Source organism: Oncorhynchus keta, chromosome 6 (assembly GCF_023373465.1).
Source record: "Oncorhynchus keta strain PuntledgeMale-10-30-2019 chromosome 6, Oket_V2, whole genome shotgun sequence".
NCBI lineage: Eukaryota > Metazoa > Chordata > Actinopteri > Salmoniformes > Salmonidae > Oncorhynchus > Oncorhynchus keta.
The window spans coordinates 19,235,885-19,254,015 of NC_068426.1; the positions used below are offsets into that span (position 1 = coordinate 19,235,885).

Below are 18,131 nucleotides of genomic sequence, written 5' to 3' on the forward strand. Positions count from 1 at the left end.
ATTCTGACAAAACGTGTCTTAAATGGGGTTACAATCCTCTTCCCTTTGTCTTAAGGGTCAGTAACCACACACCCCCAGTCACGTCCTGTCTTATAGTGGACTTAGCTAGCATTAGCACGTACACACCCGACCCTAGCATGGACAGAATAGTCAGTGGTGTGAGATGGAACAGAGTAAATAGGCATTTCAATGTTATAGCTTTAACCGGTGCTAACTTGTGTATTATAAACTGGGTGGTTCGAGCACTGAATGCCGATTCGCTGACAGCTGTGGTACATTATATCAGAACGTATACCAGGGGTATGACAAAGCATTTATTTTTACCCCTCTAATTACATTGGTAACCAGTTTATAATAGAAATAGGGCACTTGAGGGTGTTTGTGGTAAATGCCACGTTGCGTTGGCCTAAGAACAGCCCTTAGCCGTGGTATATTGGCCATATACCACACCTTCTAGGGCCGTATTGCTTAAATATTGGGGGTTGGTAGGTTGGCCTGGCTTGATATGTTTTTCCTGAGGAGCCAGCTGCATGTCACTCAGGTCTGCAGCAGATACAAGATTTGCTCTCTATCCCTTGACTCAAACCCAATAACGTTTGCAATATCTTAATTATTTAATATGTGTGTGTAGCTTACAGAGTTCACATCAATACACATTCATCTTATTTTTAGTTGGCCAAAGAGTTGATGAGGTGATGGCTGGATCTCTTCTTTTTAGCAATGTCCGATATAGAACACGAGAGGTGCCCCATAGGGGCAACACAATATGCAACTATGTGCAATGAAAACCAATGAAGCAGAAATAATTGACCTATTTGGAGGTAGACTGGCATCGTATCACTTCTACACCGATAAATAAGACAAGCAATATTTCTATTCGTTTTTATTGCTGATAGTCGGGATTGTTTTTCTATGCCAGTCTTGGCCGAGAACCTGAACTATGCAAAATGAAAGTTTCATTTGATATCCGAATTTGGCGTGGCTGAAACGCTCCTCTTCAACCTGTCTACGTCCACGGGGGGAGGTGCTGAAAGACTAAAGGTGCTAAAGACTTAAGCAGGAAGGCACCCTTCACGTTTCTCTACAGCGGCTCTCTCGGGGCACTGTCTATCTCTCTGGCTGCAGAAAACATCTCATTTCTCCAGCTTTAAATGAGGTTTTTCAATATTTTCTAAAACTTATGTATTTTTAAGTTTGCTTTGTTTTAGCAACAGATCCTTCCATTTATTGATTTATGTGGGGAAGACACTAAAATTAAATGCGCAAATTATTATGTGACGTCATATCGCTGCATGAGGTGGCAAGAATGTTTGGGGGCCACTCTTGTAATGCAATTATTTATTTATTTTTATGAAATTGCTGTTGGACAAGATAATTTCGAGTCAGCCTGGTAATCTCCATACACCTAATTTATCTCTCTCCGCCCGTAGGCAAGTCATGGCTAAGGCTAACAGTGTGGGAAATGTCCAGAGGGCTCAAGTCAACTCATAAATATCACCATAGCTCATGTATGAGAGCAGAGCAGTGATCTACGTACAATGAGTATACAAAATATTAGGAATAGTGTTTTGTACATTCAGTACACCTTCCTAATATTGAGTTGCACCCAATTTTGCCCCCAGAACAGCTTAAATTCATCGGGGCATGGACTCTACAAGTTATCGAAAGCATTCTACAGGGATTTTGGCCCATGTTGACGCCACAGTTGTGTCAAGTTGGCTCGATGTCCTTTGGACATACACACGGGGAACTGTTGAATGTGAAAAAACCCAGCAGCGTTGCAGTTCTTGACACACTCAAACCAGTGCACCTGGCACCCTCTACCATATCCTGTTCAAAGGCACTTAAATATTTTGTCTTGTCCATTCACCCACTCTTTTGTATCTGGTCCTATCACGGTTTCACCAAATGTTTGGTTTAGAGGTCAACATTTGTACCTATCAGTGGCTTCGTTGACATCTTTGACTCTCTCTCTCTCTCTCTCTCTCTCTCGTAACAGTTCCAGAGTGAAACGTATCTTCAGCACCTCTGTGTTATATAAGAGCCTGAGAATGAAATATGGCTAGTGATATAGGATGATGTAGAGATGGTTATAATATAATAATATATGCCATTTAGCAGACACTTTTATCCAAAGCAAATTATAGTTAAGCGTACATACATTTTATGTTCGGGTGGTTCCGGGAATCGAACCCACTATCCTTCATTGTAAGTGTCAAGTTCCAGCAACTGAGCTACAGAAGACTATATAGTAGGAAGTGACTAGCATAGATTAGTTATGAGGAGGGTGGGGGGGGCACCCAATCATAATCATCTGTCTCAAGGGCACTCCATGTTACTGTAACATAAACAATCAATATACCATTCCACAATCATCACCTCATACATCAATGGTTTGAAATGAACTTGTAGAATATCTATAAGAGGCCTTCATGATGGAGCGTGAGCTTTAAATTGAACCAAGTCTTGATCAGGCCCAGCAGCCTTTTGATAAATGGTTAGTAGCCTGCATTAGTTCAGATGCTTGTTATATTATACATCATAATCTGGGAGGCCAGATGCTCACCTTCAGGGAGGATTGCATGCTTTAACTAGAGCACATCACACATTCCAGCATGCTTCATTATACAGCACTGTACACTACCGCTTGGCGCTAAAAAGTAAGCTAAGCCCACTGAGGTATACATCACTTGTAATGGGGACAATGACGTTGCTCAACTCAGGCTGAAACAAATGTGTGACCAGGTGGAAAGCCCAACCATCGTGATGAATACAGGCTGGAGGACTGCTACAGGCACGCTACAAATGAACTTTAGGGCCAATGCCTACAGAACCTCTTGTCTGCCCTGCTGTGATTCAGTGGCTGCCTCAGTCTGTTTAGCTATCTGCTTTCCATCTGGTTTACGTGTGCTTGTTTGGCTTGTCTCCTACCACTACTGCTGAAACCCAGTCCCTAAACTGTAGTCCAGCTGGGATCGGAGTTTCCAAACAAATGAATAATTAGAATTTTTTGGAAAAGCCGTTATAAACTGTATCGCTGATTTTTGGAAAAGCCGTTATAAACTGTATCGCTGTTTGTTGGAAAAGCCGTTATAAACTGTATCGCTGTTTGTTGGAAAAGCCGTTATAAACTGTATCGCTGTTTGTTGGAAAAGCCGTTATAAACTGTATCGCTGTTTGTTGGAAAAGCCGTTATAAACTGTATCGCTGTTTGTTGGAAAAGCCGTTATAAACTGTATCGCTGTTTGTTGGAAAAGCCGTTATAAACTGTATCGCTGTTTGTTGGAAAAGCCGTTATAAACTGTATCGCTGTTTGTTGGAAAAGCCGTTATAAACTGTATCGCTGTTTGTTGGAAAAGCCGTTATAAACTGTATCGCTGTTTGTTGGAAAAGCCGTTATAAACTGTATCGCTGTTTGTTGGAAAAGCCGTTATAAACTGTATCGCTGTTTGTTGGAAAAGCCGTTATAAACTGTATCGCTGTTTGTTGGAAAAGCCGTTATAAACTGTATCGCTGTTTGTTGGAAAAGCCGTTATAAACTGTATCGCTGTTTGTTGGAAAAGCCGTTATAAACTGTATCGCTGTTTGTTGGAAAAGCCGTTATAAACTGTATCGCTGTTTGTTGGAAAAGCCGTTATAAACTGTATCGCTGTTTGTTGGAAAAGCCGTTATAAACTGTATCGCTGTTTGTTGGAAAAGCCGTTATAAACTGTATCGCTGTTTGTTGGAAAAGCCGTTATAAACTGTATCGCTGTTCGTTGTGCAACGGTGTGAATCCCTTTTCTCCAGCAAAGTGATGGTGGATTTATTCCCCGAAAATCCACTGGCGGTCCGCTGACTCCACAAACAGATATCGGCAGGTCCTCCCGTCACTCCTTCTGTGTTGGGTTTTTCCTTCTGGTTGACCTCTCAAGCCAAGGAAGCACTATGTCCTGTGGCATCGGGGCCTAACAGACACCCACAGGAGCCACTTACACACTGATCCCTGGCCCCTAGAAACACAGAGGGAACCCAGGGAACCAGTTAAGACTGGATACCCTGTAACAGACTTACACACATAGAGGCTCTACTCCAGCTCTGTTAAAAATAGATTCTCTCTTCCCCATGACCTGTCCTTCACCACAACCCTTGATTATCTCTGTAATGTCGCATGGTGGATGCTACAAGGCCCTCTGGAATGTGAAATGCAGAAATGGGACAGAAGAAGCTCTGCATCATGTTGTCGTGATGTGAATTGATGGTGACATGTAGCAGAGGAATGTCCATACGGTTTGTGCTCAGGAAATAATTGCTCCCTGGCCATGACTAAGGGACTAGTTGGGGACAGTATCTAGAGGCTAATTAGACAACACTGGGTTTAATTAGGAAGACTTCGTCTCCATCATTTACAATGTTGATTTCAATCATCTCTACACAACACACATGACATTTACGGTCGGGAGGTCACAAGCTTGCAACAAATGTGACATGTTTGGCCACGGAGAATACATCAGTTCCCTGTTTCTCCTTCTACTAATACAGTAAAGCTCAAATTTCACTCTTCACATGCTAAATAATACTAGCAATCTTTCCGTCAGGCCTCTATAGCCTGTCAGTCGTAGCTCATGCTGGAACACAACAAAGGAATCTCCTTAGTCAGCAGCTGCAGCGGAGGCATGTGCAGGGGAGACCAGTCACTGTTGCTCTACGACCCGGCCAGCAACACTGGCTCACTGGGGTTAGGCACATCATATCACACATCCCAGCAAATAAACACGGTTCATTGGGCCACGTTGAGAGCTTTTTAGAACCTGGCACCATCACATTACAGGCAGCTGCTGAAATATAGATCTTGCCTTGAGAAAAGTCTTGAGTGCAGCCGATGATTCACACCCTACACGGGTCTGTTTGGTGTGAAGCCTGTGAATGTAGCAAATTGTGGGGGAAAAATAACAGCCTGCTACATTAAGGTGGTGAAAAGGTCAATAAAAGTGCTGAACTGAGATCAGCCATATGTGAAAAATGACTGCACGGACATCATTTGTATGCACAAGAGGCAAGTGTACTCTGAGATTTCCTGTACGCTGAGAGAACTGTACAGAGGTCAGCTTAATGTAAGATAGGGGCTGTACTGATATCAGCCTGATGTGTGTGTGAGAGAGGACTAGCGAACAGCTGGATGAGAAATTAACCTGTACAAAAAAATGACCTTAATATACATGGTGAAGACATGGACGACAGCTTTACTGGCCACACAATGCAGTGTTTTATGTAAACAACCGTATTTACTCTACCAAGAAGAAATGTCTACATTTATACTTGCCCAACATTTCACTTCATATTGCCATAGAAGTGGAATATGAGATGGCATGGTTATAAAGTTTGACTTAGGACAAAAACAAAAACAAAATAATAGAACATGAAAATAAATGCTCATAACATAACCAACTGCCTTAAAGTGAACATTTGAGTGTGAAGGAAGCAGGCTCCACCCACCCTGGCCCCTGATGATGGTTTAAATGTTAATCCAGCTGTGGTAGATGCCTACAGGCTGGCACTGTGTAAGACAGAACACACAGTAGTTGTGCCAGAAACCAGAGAAGAAGCACATACTCAGGGGTTGGTGCAAACTGAACATCGCCGTACACCCTTCATTATTCATGTGCTCTGAGGAAAGGCTCCATACATGCATCCAAGATGAACTCACTGCTAGATTACATCCCTATAACACTTCCCTGGGCCTGGCTCGCTCCTTCCCTGGGCCTGGCCTGCTCCTTCCCTGGGCCTGGCCCGCTCCTTCCCTGGGCCTGGCCTGCTCCTTCCCTGGGCCTGGCCTGCTCCTTCCCTGGGCCTGGCTCGCTCCTTCCCTGGGCCTGGCCTGGCCTGCTCCTTCCCTGGGCCTGGCCCGCTCCTTCCCTGGGCCTGGCCCGCTCCTTCCCTGGGCCTGGCCCGCTCCTTCCCTGGGCCTGGCCCGCTCCTTCCCTGGGCCTGGCCTGCTCCTTCCCTGGGCCTGGCCCGCTCCTTCCCTGGGCCTGGCCTGCTCCTTCCCTGGGCCTGGCTCGCTCCTTCCCTGGGCCTGGCCTGCTCCTTCCCTGGGCCTGGCTCGCTCCTTCCCTGGGCCTGGCCTGCTCCTTCCCTGGGCCTGGCCTGCTCCTTCCCTGGGCCTGGCTCGCTCCTTCCCTGGGCCTGGCCTGCTCCTTCCCTGGGCCTGGCCCGCTCCTTCCCTGGGCCTGGCTCGCTCCTTCCCTGGGCCTGGCCCGCTCCTTCCCTGGGCCTGGCCCGCTCCTTCCCTGGGCCTGGCCCGCTCCTTCCCTGGGCCTGGCCCGCTCCTTCCCTGGGCCTGGCCCGCTCCTTCCCTGGGCCTGGCCCGCTCCTTCCCTGGGCCTGGCCCGCTCCTTCCCTGGGCCTGGCCCGCTCCTTCCCTGGGCCTGGCCCGCTCCTTCCCTGGGCCTGGCCCGCTCCTTCCCGGTGCCTGGCCCGCTCCTTCCCTGGGCCTGGCCCGCTCCTTCCCTGGGCCTGGCCTGCTCCTTCCCTGGGCCTGGCCCGCTCCTTCCCTGGGCCTGGCCTTCTCCTTCCCTAGGCCTGGCCTGCTCCTTCCCTGGGCCTGGCCTGCTCCTTCCCTGGGCCTGGCCCGCTCCTTCCCTGGGCCTGGCCCGCTCCTTCCCTGGGCCTGGCCCGCTCCTTCCCTGGGCCTGGCCCGCTCCTTCCCTGGGCCTGGCCCGCTCCTTCCCTGGGCCTGGCCCGCTCCTTCCCTGGGCCTGGCCCGCTCCTTCCCTGGGCCTGGCCCGCTCCTTCCCTGGGCCTGGCCCGCTCCTTCCCTGGGCCTGGCCCGCTCCTTCCCTGGGCCTGGCCCGCTCCTTCCCGGTGCCTGGCCCGCTCCTTCCCTGGGCCTGGCCCGCTCCTTCCCTGGGCCTGGCCCGCTCCTTCCCTGGGCCTGGCCCGCTCCTTCCCTGGGCCTGGCCCGCTCCTTCCCTGGGCCTGGCCCGCTCCTTCCCTGGGCCTGGCCCGCTCCTTCCCTGGGCCTGGCCCGCTCCTTCCCTGGGCCTGGCCCGCTCCTTCCCTGGGCCTGGCCCGCTCCTTCCCTGGGCCTGGCCTGCTCCTTCCCGGTGCCTGGCCCGCTCCTTCCCTGGGCCTGGCCTGCTCCACTCACAGTCATACTAAGATCCTCCAACAGAAACTCTTCATATAGATGCAATACAGGTCTACTAAGTGACTCTTTCTCAGCAACAGGGAATTAGAATTACTTTGTGGATGATAATTAATGGTAATTTTTGTAGGAGTTTATACATGTTTCTTAAGGCGAAATCAAGTCTGTCATTTCAAAGTGAAAATTACAAACTAGAGGAGCCTTTTTAAACACAATCCATGTCTCAATTGTCTCAAGGCTTAAAAATCCTTATTCAACATGTCTTCTCCCCATCATCTACACTGATTGAAGTGGATTTAACAAGTGACATCAATAAGGGATCATAACTTTCACCTGGATTCACCTGGTCAGTCTATGTCATGGAAAGTTGTTTTGTACACTCAGTGTAGTATGTTTGTGCTGTGAGCATTTCGAAGTGTGAATAATGAGTGTTCCTCATAGGTGAGAGTAGCCCCTTAAGCTCTACACCCTCCCTTGCATTTAGACTTTGATGTGATGGCAGCGTTATGACACAGCAAGTGCTGCTCCTGGCATGGGGCCAGGGCACAGACCATAGAACTGGACACAACCTGTTGGTTTTAGCCAGCGGAAGATCCCTGAGTTCTAACTTTAAATAAAAGAATAAGAATGACAGATCCCAAAATGCTGTACATTAACCACTGCTCAACTCAGAGGGCTCTGGTCCCACAGAATCTGACACTCTTTTTCACAACCCTCCAAGTCACTGGAGTGATAGCATAAGTAGCTTTAACTTTAAAATCATCCATGACGAGTTACAGGTGCTAAGACTAGTAGTTGTAAAAGTAGTAGTGGTAGTGCGTTGCTAGGTAACGACGTAAACAATGCCACTTCATATGAATGTGGCAATGTGTATGTTGTCTCATATATCATGCGCAGGAGAGGCTCTAAACAACGGGGATTTCAAACCACCCGTTGTATAACTCTCCATACATCATGTATGCATTTTAGACGTTCCCGGAGTCATTAGAGGGTATAGGTCGGAGCACTAGCTGATTAGGACCCTGTCAGTAAGATCAGTGGGCAATGCGAGGCGGATCCACTATCATTAAGAAGGCTAAGCCAGAGTACAAGTGTATCCTCGACCTCCATCTGAACAGAGGTCCTCTTGTCTGAGCTGAATTCTGCCATTGACTGAGTACTGCCCAACCAGCACTGAATATAAATGTGCCCCTCTCCTTGGATGTGAGTGTGTGCATTCGCTTGCATAGTCACAATGCACACTCCTGTGATACCAATACCAATGCACACTCCTGTGATACCAATACCAATACACACTCCTGTGATACCAATGCACACTCCTGTGATACCAATACCAATGCACACTCCTGTGATACCAATACCAATGCACACTCCTGTGATACCAATACCAATACACACTCCTGTGATACCAATGCACACTCCTGTGATACCAAAACCAAAGCACACTCCTGTGATACCAATACCAATACACACTCCTGTGATACCAATACCAAAGCACACTCCTGTGATACCAATACCAATGCACACTCCTGTGATACCAAAACCAAAGCACACTCCTGTGATACCACTACCAATACACACTCCTGTGATACCAATACCAATACACACTCCTGTGATACCAATGCACACTCCTGTGATACCAATACACACTCCTGTGATACCAATACACACTCCTGTGATACCAATGCACACTCCTGTGATACCAAAACCAAAGCACACTCCTGTGATACCAATACCAATGCACACTCCTGTGATACCAATACCAATGCACACTCCTGTGATACCAATACCAATACACACTCCTGTGATACCAATGCACACTCCTGTGATACCAATACACACTCCTGTGATACCAATACACACTCCTGTGATACCAATGCACACTCCTGTGATACCAATACCAATGCACACTCCTGTGATACCAAAACCAATGCACACTCCTGTGATACCAATACCAATACACACTCCTGTGATACCAATACCAATACACACTCCTGTGATGTGCATCTGATTATACCTGTGTGTGTATGTTTTACATGTGTGACAATGAGGGTGTATGTTGATGACAGTGACCAATATTAAATATTACCTAAAGAAATCACACAGATCATACATGATATCAAAAATACAGCAATCTATTTCACCGGTATGGCAGAGGGATCTGGCACGCTCACACAAAGAGCACATACAACCATTATCTATCAAGTGAAAAAATATATCAATCCCTACGTAGCCAAAGGGCTACCGATGGGCGCAATTAATTCCCTAAATGGTTCCTCGACTGGTAAGCAGCACGACTGGCCCGACTGATATGCCCCAGTCCGCCCGCCGTAGCCTATCATTTGATCATGTCCTGATTCAAATCAAATCGGATGCTGACCATCTTGGTTCCATTTTATTCTCTGGTAAAACGGAAAGACACGTCGGCATCGCGGGTTGCTCTGCGGATATTAGCCAGCCATAATGTTAGCGTAAAAACCTCAGGGGGCGACATCTTATCAACAGGCAAAGGCCACTGAAATAGCACACTATTGAAACGAAGGAAAACATTTGTATTACACATTCGCATGAAGGTTTGCCAATATTGACAACTAATTTCCCAACGGTGACAGTGCGCCAGGATCGATTATGCGAAGGAGATACGGAACAACAGCGTCACACCGATGCTTGCGCACACAAAAGCTATAGGAAATCATGAACATTATTTTTAAAAAGGGAGGAATAGGCTTACCCAAAATATTCCCGGTAAACGTGAGAACGCGAGGGTCTCCCTTGAAGATGCGTCTGGTTTTCTCTCGTTGCTTTTTTTCGGATGATGTTTCACGCCATTTCTTTTGCAATATTATTTCTCATTAAAGTGAGGTGTCGCAGGCTTTCGTACATCAATTCACCTTCTCCGTGTCGATCTGTCCCCCCTTTCCCCCCCAAAAATAATACCTCTTAATGCCCCCTCCTCCTCTCTTTCCTCTTTCTGACAACACCCTTCTCTCTCTCCCTAGTCGACAGATAGCTTACCACATTTTTGAGTTCGTAAGAGAAAGGAAGAGAACAAAATAAAAGAATAATAAAAACAAATGCGTGTAACGCATTAGCGTTAACTCAAAGCAAAGGATGCTCGTCTTCTCTCCTTTCCATGGTGATACATTTCCACGGTGCCTCCCTCTGTTGTGACAAGGCCTACATTAACTAATTATTTAAATGAATAAAATAAAGACGCTCCAAACAGGGTGTCAGACCTCTCCTCTGCGTACTTGCGTTGTAGCTCTGCTTTACTTCTTCTTTGATGTTTTATATCGGCAACAAAAAGGGGAGCTATGAGTGGATCATCCGTTTCGTTGTTGCCTCGTTTGGCACATCATCATGACTTTTACAGGATTGTAATGGTGTTAATTATTTTGCAGCCCCGACAGGTTCCATCAATGCCTCACTCGTGAAGATTCTTCGGCTAGTGCCTGAGAAGAGATGCTGTGTCTCATCTCTCCTCTATCTATCTCTCTCACACACACTTTCTCTACCCCTCTCTCTCTCTCTCTCTCTCTCTCACACACACACACACTTCTCTCTCTCTCTCTTTTTTAAAACACTCACGCTCATTCGAATTCACTCAAAGCTACCGCAGATTGAGTGCGTGTCCCATTTGTGCCATCGGTCGCTGCTTGCCACATTATGTTACAATTTTCTCTTGCAGTGATACTTTTTTTAATGAATAGACAGCGAAGATAGGAGGAGGCATTATTGTCAGCCGAAGCCAATCTATATCTGTGAAATCATCTTAAAGAAAGTATTCTGTTTTGACCTCACTCGGCGCAGTGTTTCCATTATCGAACGAAGTATGTTTTTCAGATGGAGATCTGCATCAGGGTGACGTCAGAAATGGTTAAAGCCATAGAAAAAATTCCCTTCTCCCTCATCGACAGAGAAACCAATTGAGATGGCCTATGTTGCACCGGGTCTCGGGTATCTTGAAATACAGCATCTGTATTCTGTATCAAATGACTTCAATGAACCATGCTACTGTGATGTGTCGTTCAGTCCTGAATGTGTTGTCGGTATAGGGCAATGCAATAGAGGGAGCTGGCTGTTGTGGAGTAGCCTTTACCTATGATGCCAGAGGTTCACCTCCGTGCCATTTGGCACCTTGTCTAGAAAAAGAGATAATAAGAGATAGATAGGTACTCCATATGATTCTTGGCTGGTGTGTCAGTGTGCTGTTACTCTGTAGCAAGCACATCTCACATGTCATGATCAAATGATAGAGGGGGTGGGTGCTGGTGTGCCCAGGGGTCTGTGGCCACTCATCACAGGTAAGGGCAGAGCAGAGGACTGACAGAGGAGAGAGCCGCCAGCTGCAGGTGCATCATCCGCTCTGTGAGTCCGTGTGATTAACCAGAACAACAAAGCAGAAGAGCTGCCCCAGGGGTTTTACTCAGCAACTCTCTGTGTGTGTGTGTGTGTGTGTGTGTGTGTGTGTGTGTGTGTGTGTGTGTGTGTGTGTGTGTGTGTCCCGTGCATGTGTGTGTAGCTACCAGGAGGTCAGATTGTATATGTTAGGCCAATAATGCTCCTGAAATCTACAAGTTGACAATAATTAATCGACTGCGCATACAAACATGTCCAAATGTATGTAGTTGTACATGTGTGGGTTTGATGCCTAGTTATGTTAGACAATAGCTTGCAGGGTTGTAAATGCTAAAAAAAAGGTTGTAAATGTTAAGAAAGGTCACACACACGTACTGTATTGTTCTGCACACAGACACGCACGCACACACACACACACACACACACACACACACACACACACACACACACACACACACACACACATACACACATACACACACACACACACAAACATGTCAATGACTTTATTTAATGCATATAATGAATGTGTGTGTTGGTAGAGAGATGGTGTTTCATGTGTTAAACTGTGATAGTAATGTCCGACCATTGGTGTGGTCTATACAACGTGTTGTATTGGGTGTGTTTTGCAGTCAAGGCTCTGCTTTCAGTGTTCTCTGACCAGGTGCTAATTGGAGCCAGTGGCAAAAACACATCAGTTTGTTTCCATCGACTTTGAGGCAGGAGCACAAAGCACTCTAATGAGCACCTAATTATTGACCACTCTCTATATAGCCAAGACCACAAGAAAGGACAGTGCTGTTGCACACACACACACACACACACACACACACACACACACACACACACACACACACACACACACACACACACACACACACACACACACACACACACACACACACACACACACACACACACACACACACACACACACACACACACACACGGATGAGTATGCACACACATGCACACGTACACAAACACAGACAGATACAATATTAATTTTGGGGCTTTAAACAGAGCTAATGTGGATAAGGATCCAGGGTGGTGTTTCTCTCTCAGTAAATGACCACTGTGTGAGTGCAACCCTCCAAATCAAATCAAAGTTTATTGGTCGCGTACACAGATTTGCAGATGTTATCGCAGGTGCAAGGAAATGCTTGTGTTTCCGGTTCCAACAGTGCAGTAATATCTAACAATACAATAACAATACACACAATCTATTATTTTTTATATATCAGAAATATCAGAACGAGCCATATCAGAAAATGTCCTGAAAATAAATATATATATACATATGTATATATACTGTATATATGGTGTGTATAGACAGTATGAAAAGAAAAGGTGTTTGCCGCAGTAGTATGAGCCCTGACTAGAATACAGTGTATACATATGAAGTGGGTAAGACAGAATCTTAACATTGTTAAAGTGACCGCTGTTCAATGTGTCTATCTATATACATGGTGATGTGGGAGGGGAGAGAAGTGTGGGAACGTCAACATGGCTTTGAACCGGCTCAGTGTGTTGAGTAGTAGAACAGCGCTCTCTGTTGGACATAACTTGTTAGTGTACCCACACACACAAAACGTGTAACACAGGGAAATTCTGTGCATGACAAATTAATACAATTGCACTACACTATAGTTAGATGAGAGAATGTATCTTTTAAGTTTTTTAAGTTATGTATTATCCAATTTACTCTGTACTCTGTATTCTGTGCATTATGTTTCAATTAATTCATCATTGTCTATTTCAATTACTTGCAGATACATTTTCTATCAGGTAGGCCTTAATGTTTAGAATCAAATATGGCTCACCAGTCTACGGTGTGTGTAGGCCTCTTGTCCCAGTGAATTGGGTTTTCCCAGTGGATAATAGGGGAGCAGCTGTGGTGCTCTTTATGCAGTGTTGCGGTGTCTCCCACTGTATCAGCCTGGTTGAAAGATCTCATGTCTTTTCTACACGTAGAAACAATTAAATAGACGTTGAGAGGTCGTACTGATAACTTTTTCTTGAGATGGCAGTCTTTAATTTCCTTTTCTTTTTAAATGTCCTTCTATTGATCAGGAGGAAGAATTTTGGCCAACAGGGGATATGAGAGGCTGTGGGAAGGAAGGGATAGTATGTTGTGATGTTTATTTATTTTTGTGTACGTATATGTGTGTTTGTATGTGCACATATGTATATTTATATATGATTATTTACAATTATATGTTTTATTTTAATTTTTTATGTGTGCTGCTTTTGATGTTAAAGGGAGAGAGGTGTTTCCATAAGTATAATGGGATAAAAGGATGTATCTATTCAATTTGTAATTTGTATTTCTTTATATGTCCAATAAAACAATTATATATGTGTATATATATACAGTCATGGCAAAAAGTATTGAGAATGACACAAATATTAATTTTCACAGTCTCCTGCCTCAGTTTGTATGATGGCTAGTGCATATACTCCAGAATGTTATGAAGAGTGATCAGATGAATTGCAATTAATTGCAAAGTCCCTCTTTGCCATGCAAATGAACTGAATCCCCCAAAAACATTTCCACTGCATTTCAGCCCTGCCACGAAAGGACCAGCTGACATCATGTCAGTGATTCTCTCGTTAACACAGGTGTGAGTGTTGACGAGGAAGAGGCTTGAGATCACTCTGTCATGCTGATTGAGTTCGAATAACAGACTGGAAGCTTCAAAAGGAGGGTGGTGCTTGGAATCATTGTTCTTCCTCTGTCAATCATGGTTACCTGCAAGGAAACACGCGCCGTCATCATTGCTTTGCACAAAAAGGGCTTCACAGGCAAGGATATTGCTGCCAGTAAGATTGCACCTAAATCAGCCATTTATCAGATCATCAAGAATTTCAAGGAGAGCGGTTCAATTGTTGTGAAGAAGACTTCAAGGGGACCAAGAAAGTCCAGCAAGCACCAGGACCGTCTCCTGAAGTTGATTCAGCTGCAGGATCGGGGCACCACCAGTACAGAGCTGGCTCAGGAATGGCAGCAGGCAGGTGTGAGTGCATCTGCACTCAAAGTTAGGCAAAGACTTTTGGAGGATTACCTGGTATCAAGAAGGGCAGCAAAGAAGCCACTACTCAACATGGAAAACCATCAGGGACAGAATGATATTCTACAAAAGGTACAGGGGTTGGACTGCTGAGGACTTGGGTAAAGTCATTTTCTCTGATGAATCCCCTTTCCGATTGATTGGAGCATCCGGAAAAAAGCTTGTCCGGAGAAGACAAGGTGAGCGCAACCATCAGTCCTGTTTCATGCCAACAGTAAAGCATCCTGAGACCATTCATGTGTGGGGTTGCTTCTCAGCCAAGGGAGTGGGCTCACTCACAATTTTGCCTAAGAACACAGCCATGAATAAAGAATGGTACCAACACATCCTCCGAGAGGAACTTCTCCCAACAATCCAGGAACAGTTTGGTGACGAACAATGCCTTTTCCATGATGGAACACCTTGCCATAAGGCAAAAGTGACAAGTAAGTAGCTCGGGGAACAAAACATCAGTATTTTGGGTCCATAGCCAGGAAACTCCCCAGACCTTAATCCCATTGAGAACTTGTGGTCAATCCTCAAGAGGCGGGTGGACAAACAAAAACCCACAAATTCGGACAAAATCCAAGCATGGATTATGCAAGAATGGGCTGCCATCAGTCAGGATGTGGCCCAGAGGTTAATTGAGGTTAATTGAGGTCTTGAAAAATATGGGTCAACACTGCAAATGTCAACTCTTTGCATCAACCTCGTGTAATTGTCAATAAAAGCCTTTGACTCGTATGAAATGTTTGTAATCATACTTCAGAATTCCATAGTAACTTCTGACAAAAATATCTAAAGACACTGAAGCAGCAAACTTTGAGGAAATTAATATTTGTGTCATTCTCAAAACCTTGGCCACGACTGTACACAGTACCAGTCAAAAGTTTTCTTTCAAGGGTTTTTCTTTATGTTTTACAATTTTCTACAGTGTAGAGTAATAGTGAAGACATCGAAACTATGAAATAACAAATATGAATCGTGTATATATATATATTTGTAACATTTATTTTAAATCTCAGCCTCAGTCCCGGCAGGAGGTTTTTTGCCTTTTGGTAGGCCATCATTGTAAATAAGGATTTGTTCTTAACTGACATGCCTCATTAAATAGAGGTTAAATACAAATAAAAAAGTATTAGTACCTGAGTGACAGTTGCTGTCCACCGCCATGTGGTGCTGAAAGTCAGAACTTTGGAACTCACCATCACTGCTGTTCATGGTGCTGAAATCATCGCTTTTAGCTTAATTTGTTTACATCGGACATTCTTCACATGACAGTCATCACATTCACCACATGTTTTGGTTATATGACAAGTCATAAGGAAATTCATACCTTTGCAGCCTGGTCTCATAGACCAGACCTAACATAGTAAATGTAAATCTGGGAACCTCAAATTAGTATGATATGATATTTTACGTTTTGTATGGTTACATAAGACAGAAGGTTACTTAAGGCAAAATCAAAAGTAGGGTGGGTGATCGGGGTGAATGGGTATGCATATAACGCAAACATCTAGCAACACAAAGGACAACTTCAGCAGTATAGCTAATTAGCAACTACTTACTACTTTTATATACTTTGGAACTACTTAGCATGTTAGCCAACTGTTCCCCTAACCCTAACCTGTTAACCTCACTCCTAACCCTAACCTTAACCCCTACCACTAACCCCTAGCCTTGCTAACGTTAGCGTTAGCCCCCTAGTACCTTGCTAAGGAGTATTTCTGCCTGTATTTCTGTATGCTGCGTTTATATTTTTGGTCAGTATAATAGGAGTGTCCCGGATTTACATTTTCCATGTTACTTCTACCCCTGTGTCCAGGTTAACCTTTGATACAACGTGTGTGACAATGGAAAGGAGTACACACAGTCATCACCTTTAGGCTGTCAAATGGGATACTGCAGGCCTCTTTCAAAGGGCCTAAGGATAATGTTATCTATTGGGGAACACATCCTGATAACAATCCTCAGGTATAAAAGTTGATTGATTAGTATCAGCCCCCTGAATACACCAGCTGTCATCAAACTAACTCAGCCAGTTATGTGTCTCTGTCCTATGACCAGTGTTAGACTACTCAAGATGAAATACTACTACCTAATACTAACAGTAAGGAATCAAGTACACAGCTGCTATGTCTGTGTGATGTCTTTTTGTCATCTCGTAACTAGTAAGGCTGTGTGGTTTATGTTCCTTTATCTTAGTCCCACTGAATGCTTGGTTATTTCATCCCTCCTCATCCCCTAGAGTGTTACAGTGATTCAGCGTCGGTTTTCACTGATGAGGGATGTGTTCAATCAAATTGGGTTTGAACATGTTACACATGGGAGTGCTAGTCAAATGATGAACCTCCTTCCTGTTGGCTCTCACACTGATGGACTGTTCACATAGCTTACTGACAGTACCATAAACCTACTCTAAGTTGCAATGGTGGTCCAAACACACACACACACACACACACACACACACACACACACACACACACACACACACACACACACACACACACACACACACACACACACACACACACACACACACACACACACACACACACACACACACACACACACACACACACACACACTCCACGTAAGCTCTCACTCTATCACAGCATATCTCTATCAACTCTTGTCCTATCCATGCCTGCACCTCTGTAGCCCTTCTGGAATACTGATAGGGTATTGTGGGTTCTGGACGTGTCCCTGTTACAACCTCCAGCGTTCCAATTATCCACCTTGTCAAAGTACCTGCAGAGGTTTCAAAGGGGACATGTTTCAAGGTGACACTGCGGTGGGGAATCGGGATTCTTTAAAGGGACAGACAGTATGTTAGGTTACCTCAGCAGTGTGTTAGGGAACCTCAGCAGTATGTTAGGTTACCTCAGCAGTATGTTAGGTTACCTCAGCAGTATGTTAGGTTACCTCAGCAGTGTGTTAGGTTACCTCAGCAGTATGTTCGGTTACCTCAGCAGTATGTTAGGTTACCTCAGCAGTATGTTAGGTTACCTCAGCAGTATGTTAGGTTACCTCAGCAGTGTGTTAGGTTACCTCAGCAGTATGTTAGGTTACCTCAGCAGTATGTTAGGTTACCTCAGCAGTATGTTAGGTTACCTCAGCAGTATGTTAGGTTACCTCAGCAGTATGTTAGGTTACCTCAGCAGTATGTTAGGTTACCTCAGCAGTATGTTAGGTTACCTCAGCAGTGTGTTAGGTAACCTCAGCAGTATGTTAGGTTACCTCAGCAGTATGTTAGGTAACCTCAGCAGTATGTTAGGTTACCTCAGCAGTGTGTTAGGTAACCTCACCAGTATGTTAGGTTACCTCAGCAGTATGTGAGGTAACCTCAGCAGTATGTTAGGTTACCTCAGCAGTGTGTTAGGTTACCTCAGCAGTATGTTAGGTTACCTCAGCAGTATGTTAGGTTACCTCAGCAGTATGTTAGGTTACCTCAGCAGTATGTTAGGTAACCTCAGCAGTATGTTAGGTTACCTCAGCAGTATGTTAGGTTACCTCAGCAGTGTGTTAGGTTACCTCAGCAGTATGTTAGGTTACCTCAGCAGTATGTTTGGTTACCTCAGCAGTGTGTTAGGTTA

General features: G+C 45.0%; 2 protein-coding genes across 3 annotated transcripts in view; both read right to left on the reverse strand.

Moving 5' to 3' along the window:
- Window positions 1-10,927, reverse strand: part of LOC118385168 (neuroligin-2-like) — a 97,310-nt gene extending 86,383 nt beyond the window's left edge. For both annotated transcript variants that reach the window (XM_035772069.2, XM_052521066.1), the window contains exon 1: window positions 9,858-10,927. The gene's annotated coding sequence lies outside the window, so the exon portion shown is untranslated. The remainder of the gene's footprint in view (window positions 1-9,857) is intronic.
- LOC127930837 (basic salivary proline-rich protein 4-like) lies at window positions 5,702-7,135 on the reverse strand. Its single transcript, XM_052521772.1, has one exon. It carries the CDS (start codon window positions 7,133-7,135, stop codon window positions 5,702-5,704), a length of 1,434 nt encoding a protein of 477 aa, XP_052377732.1.
- Window positions 10,928-18,131: the final 7,204 nt, after the last annotated feature.

Bases quoted from the DNA above. Each gene is read 5' to 3' on its own strand.
- LOC127930837 (XM_052521772.1), bottom strand. From the start codon at position 7,135: ATGACTGTGAGTGGAGCAGGCCAGGCCCAGGGAAGGAGCGGGCCAGGC.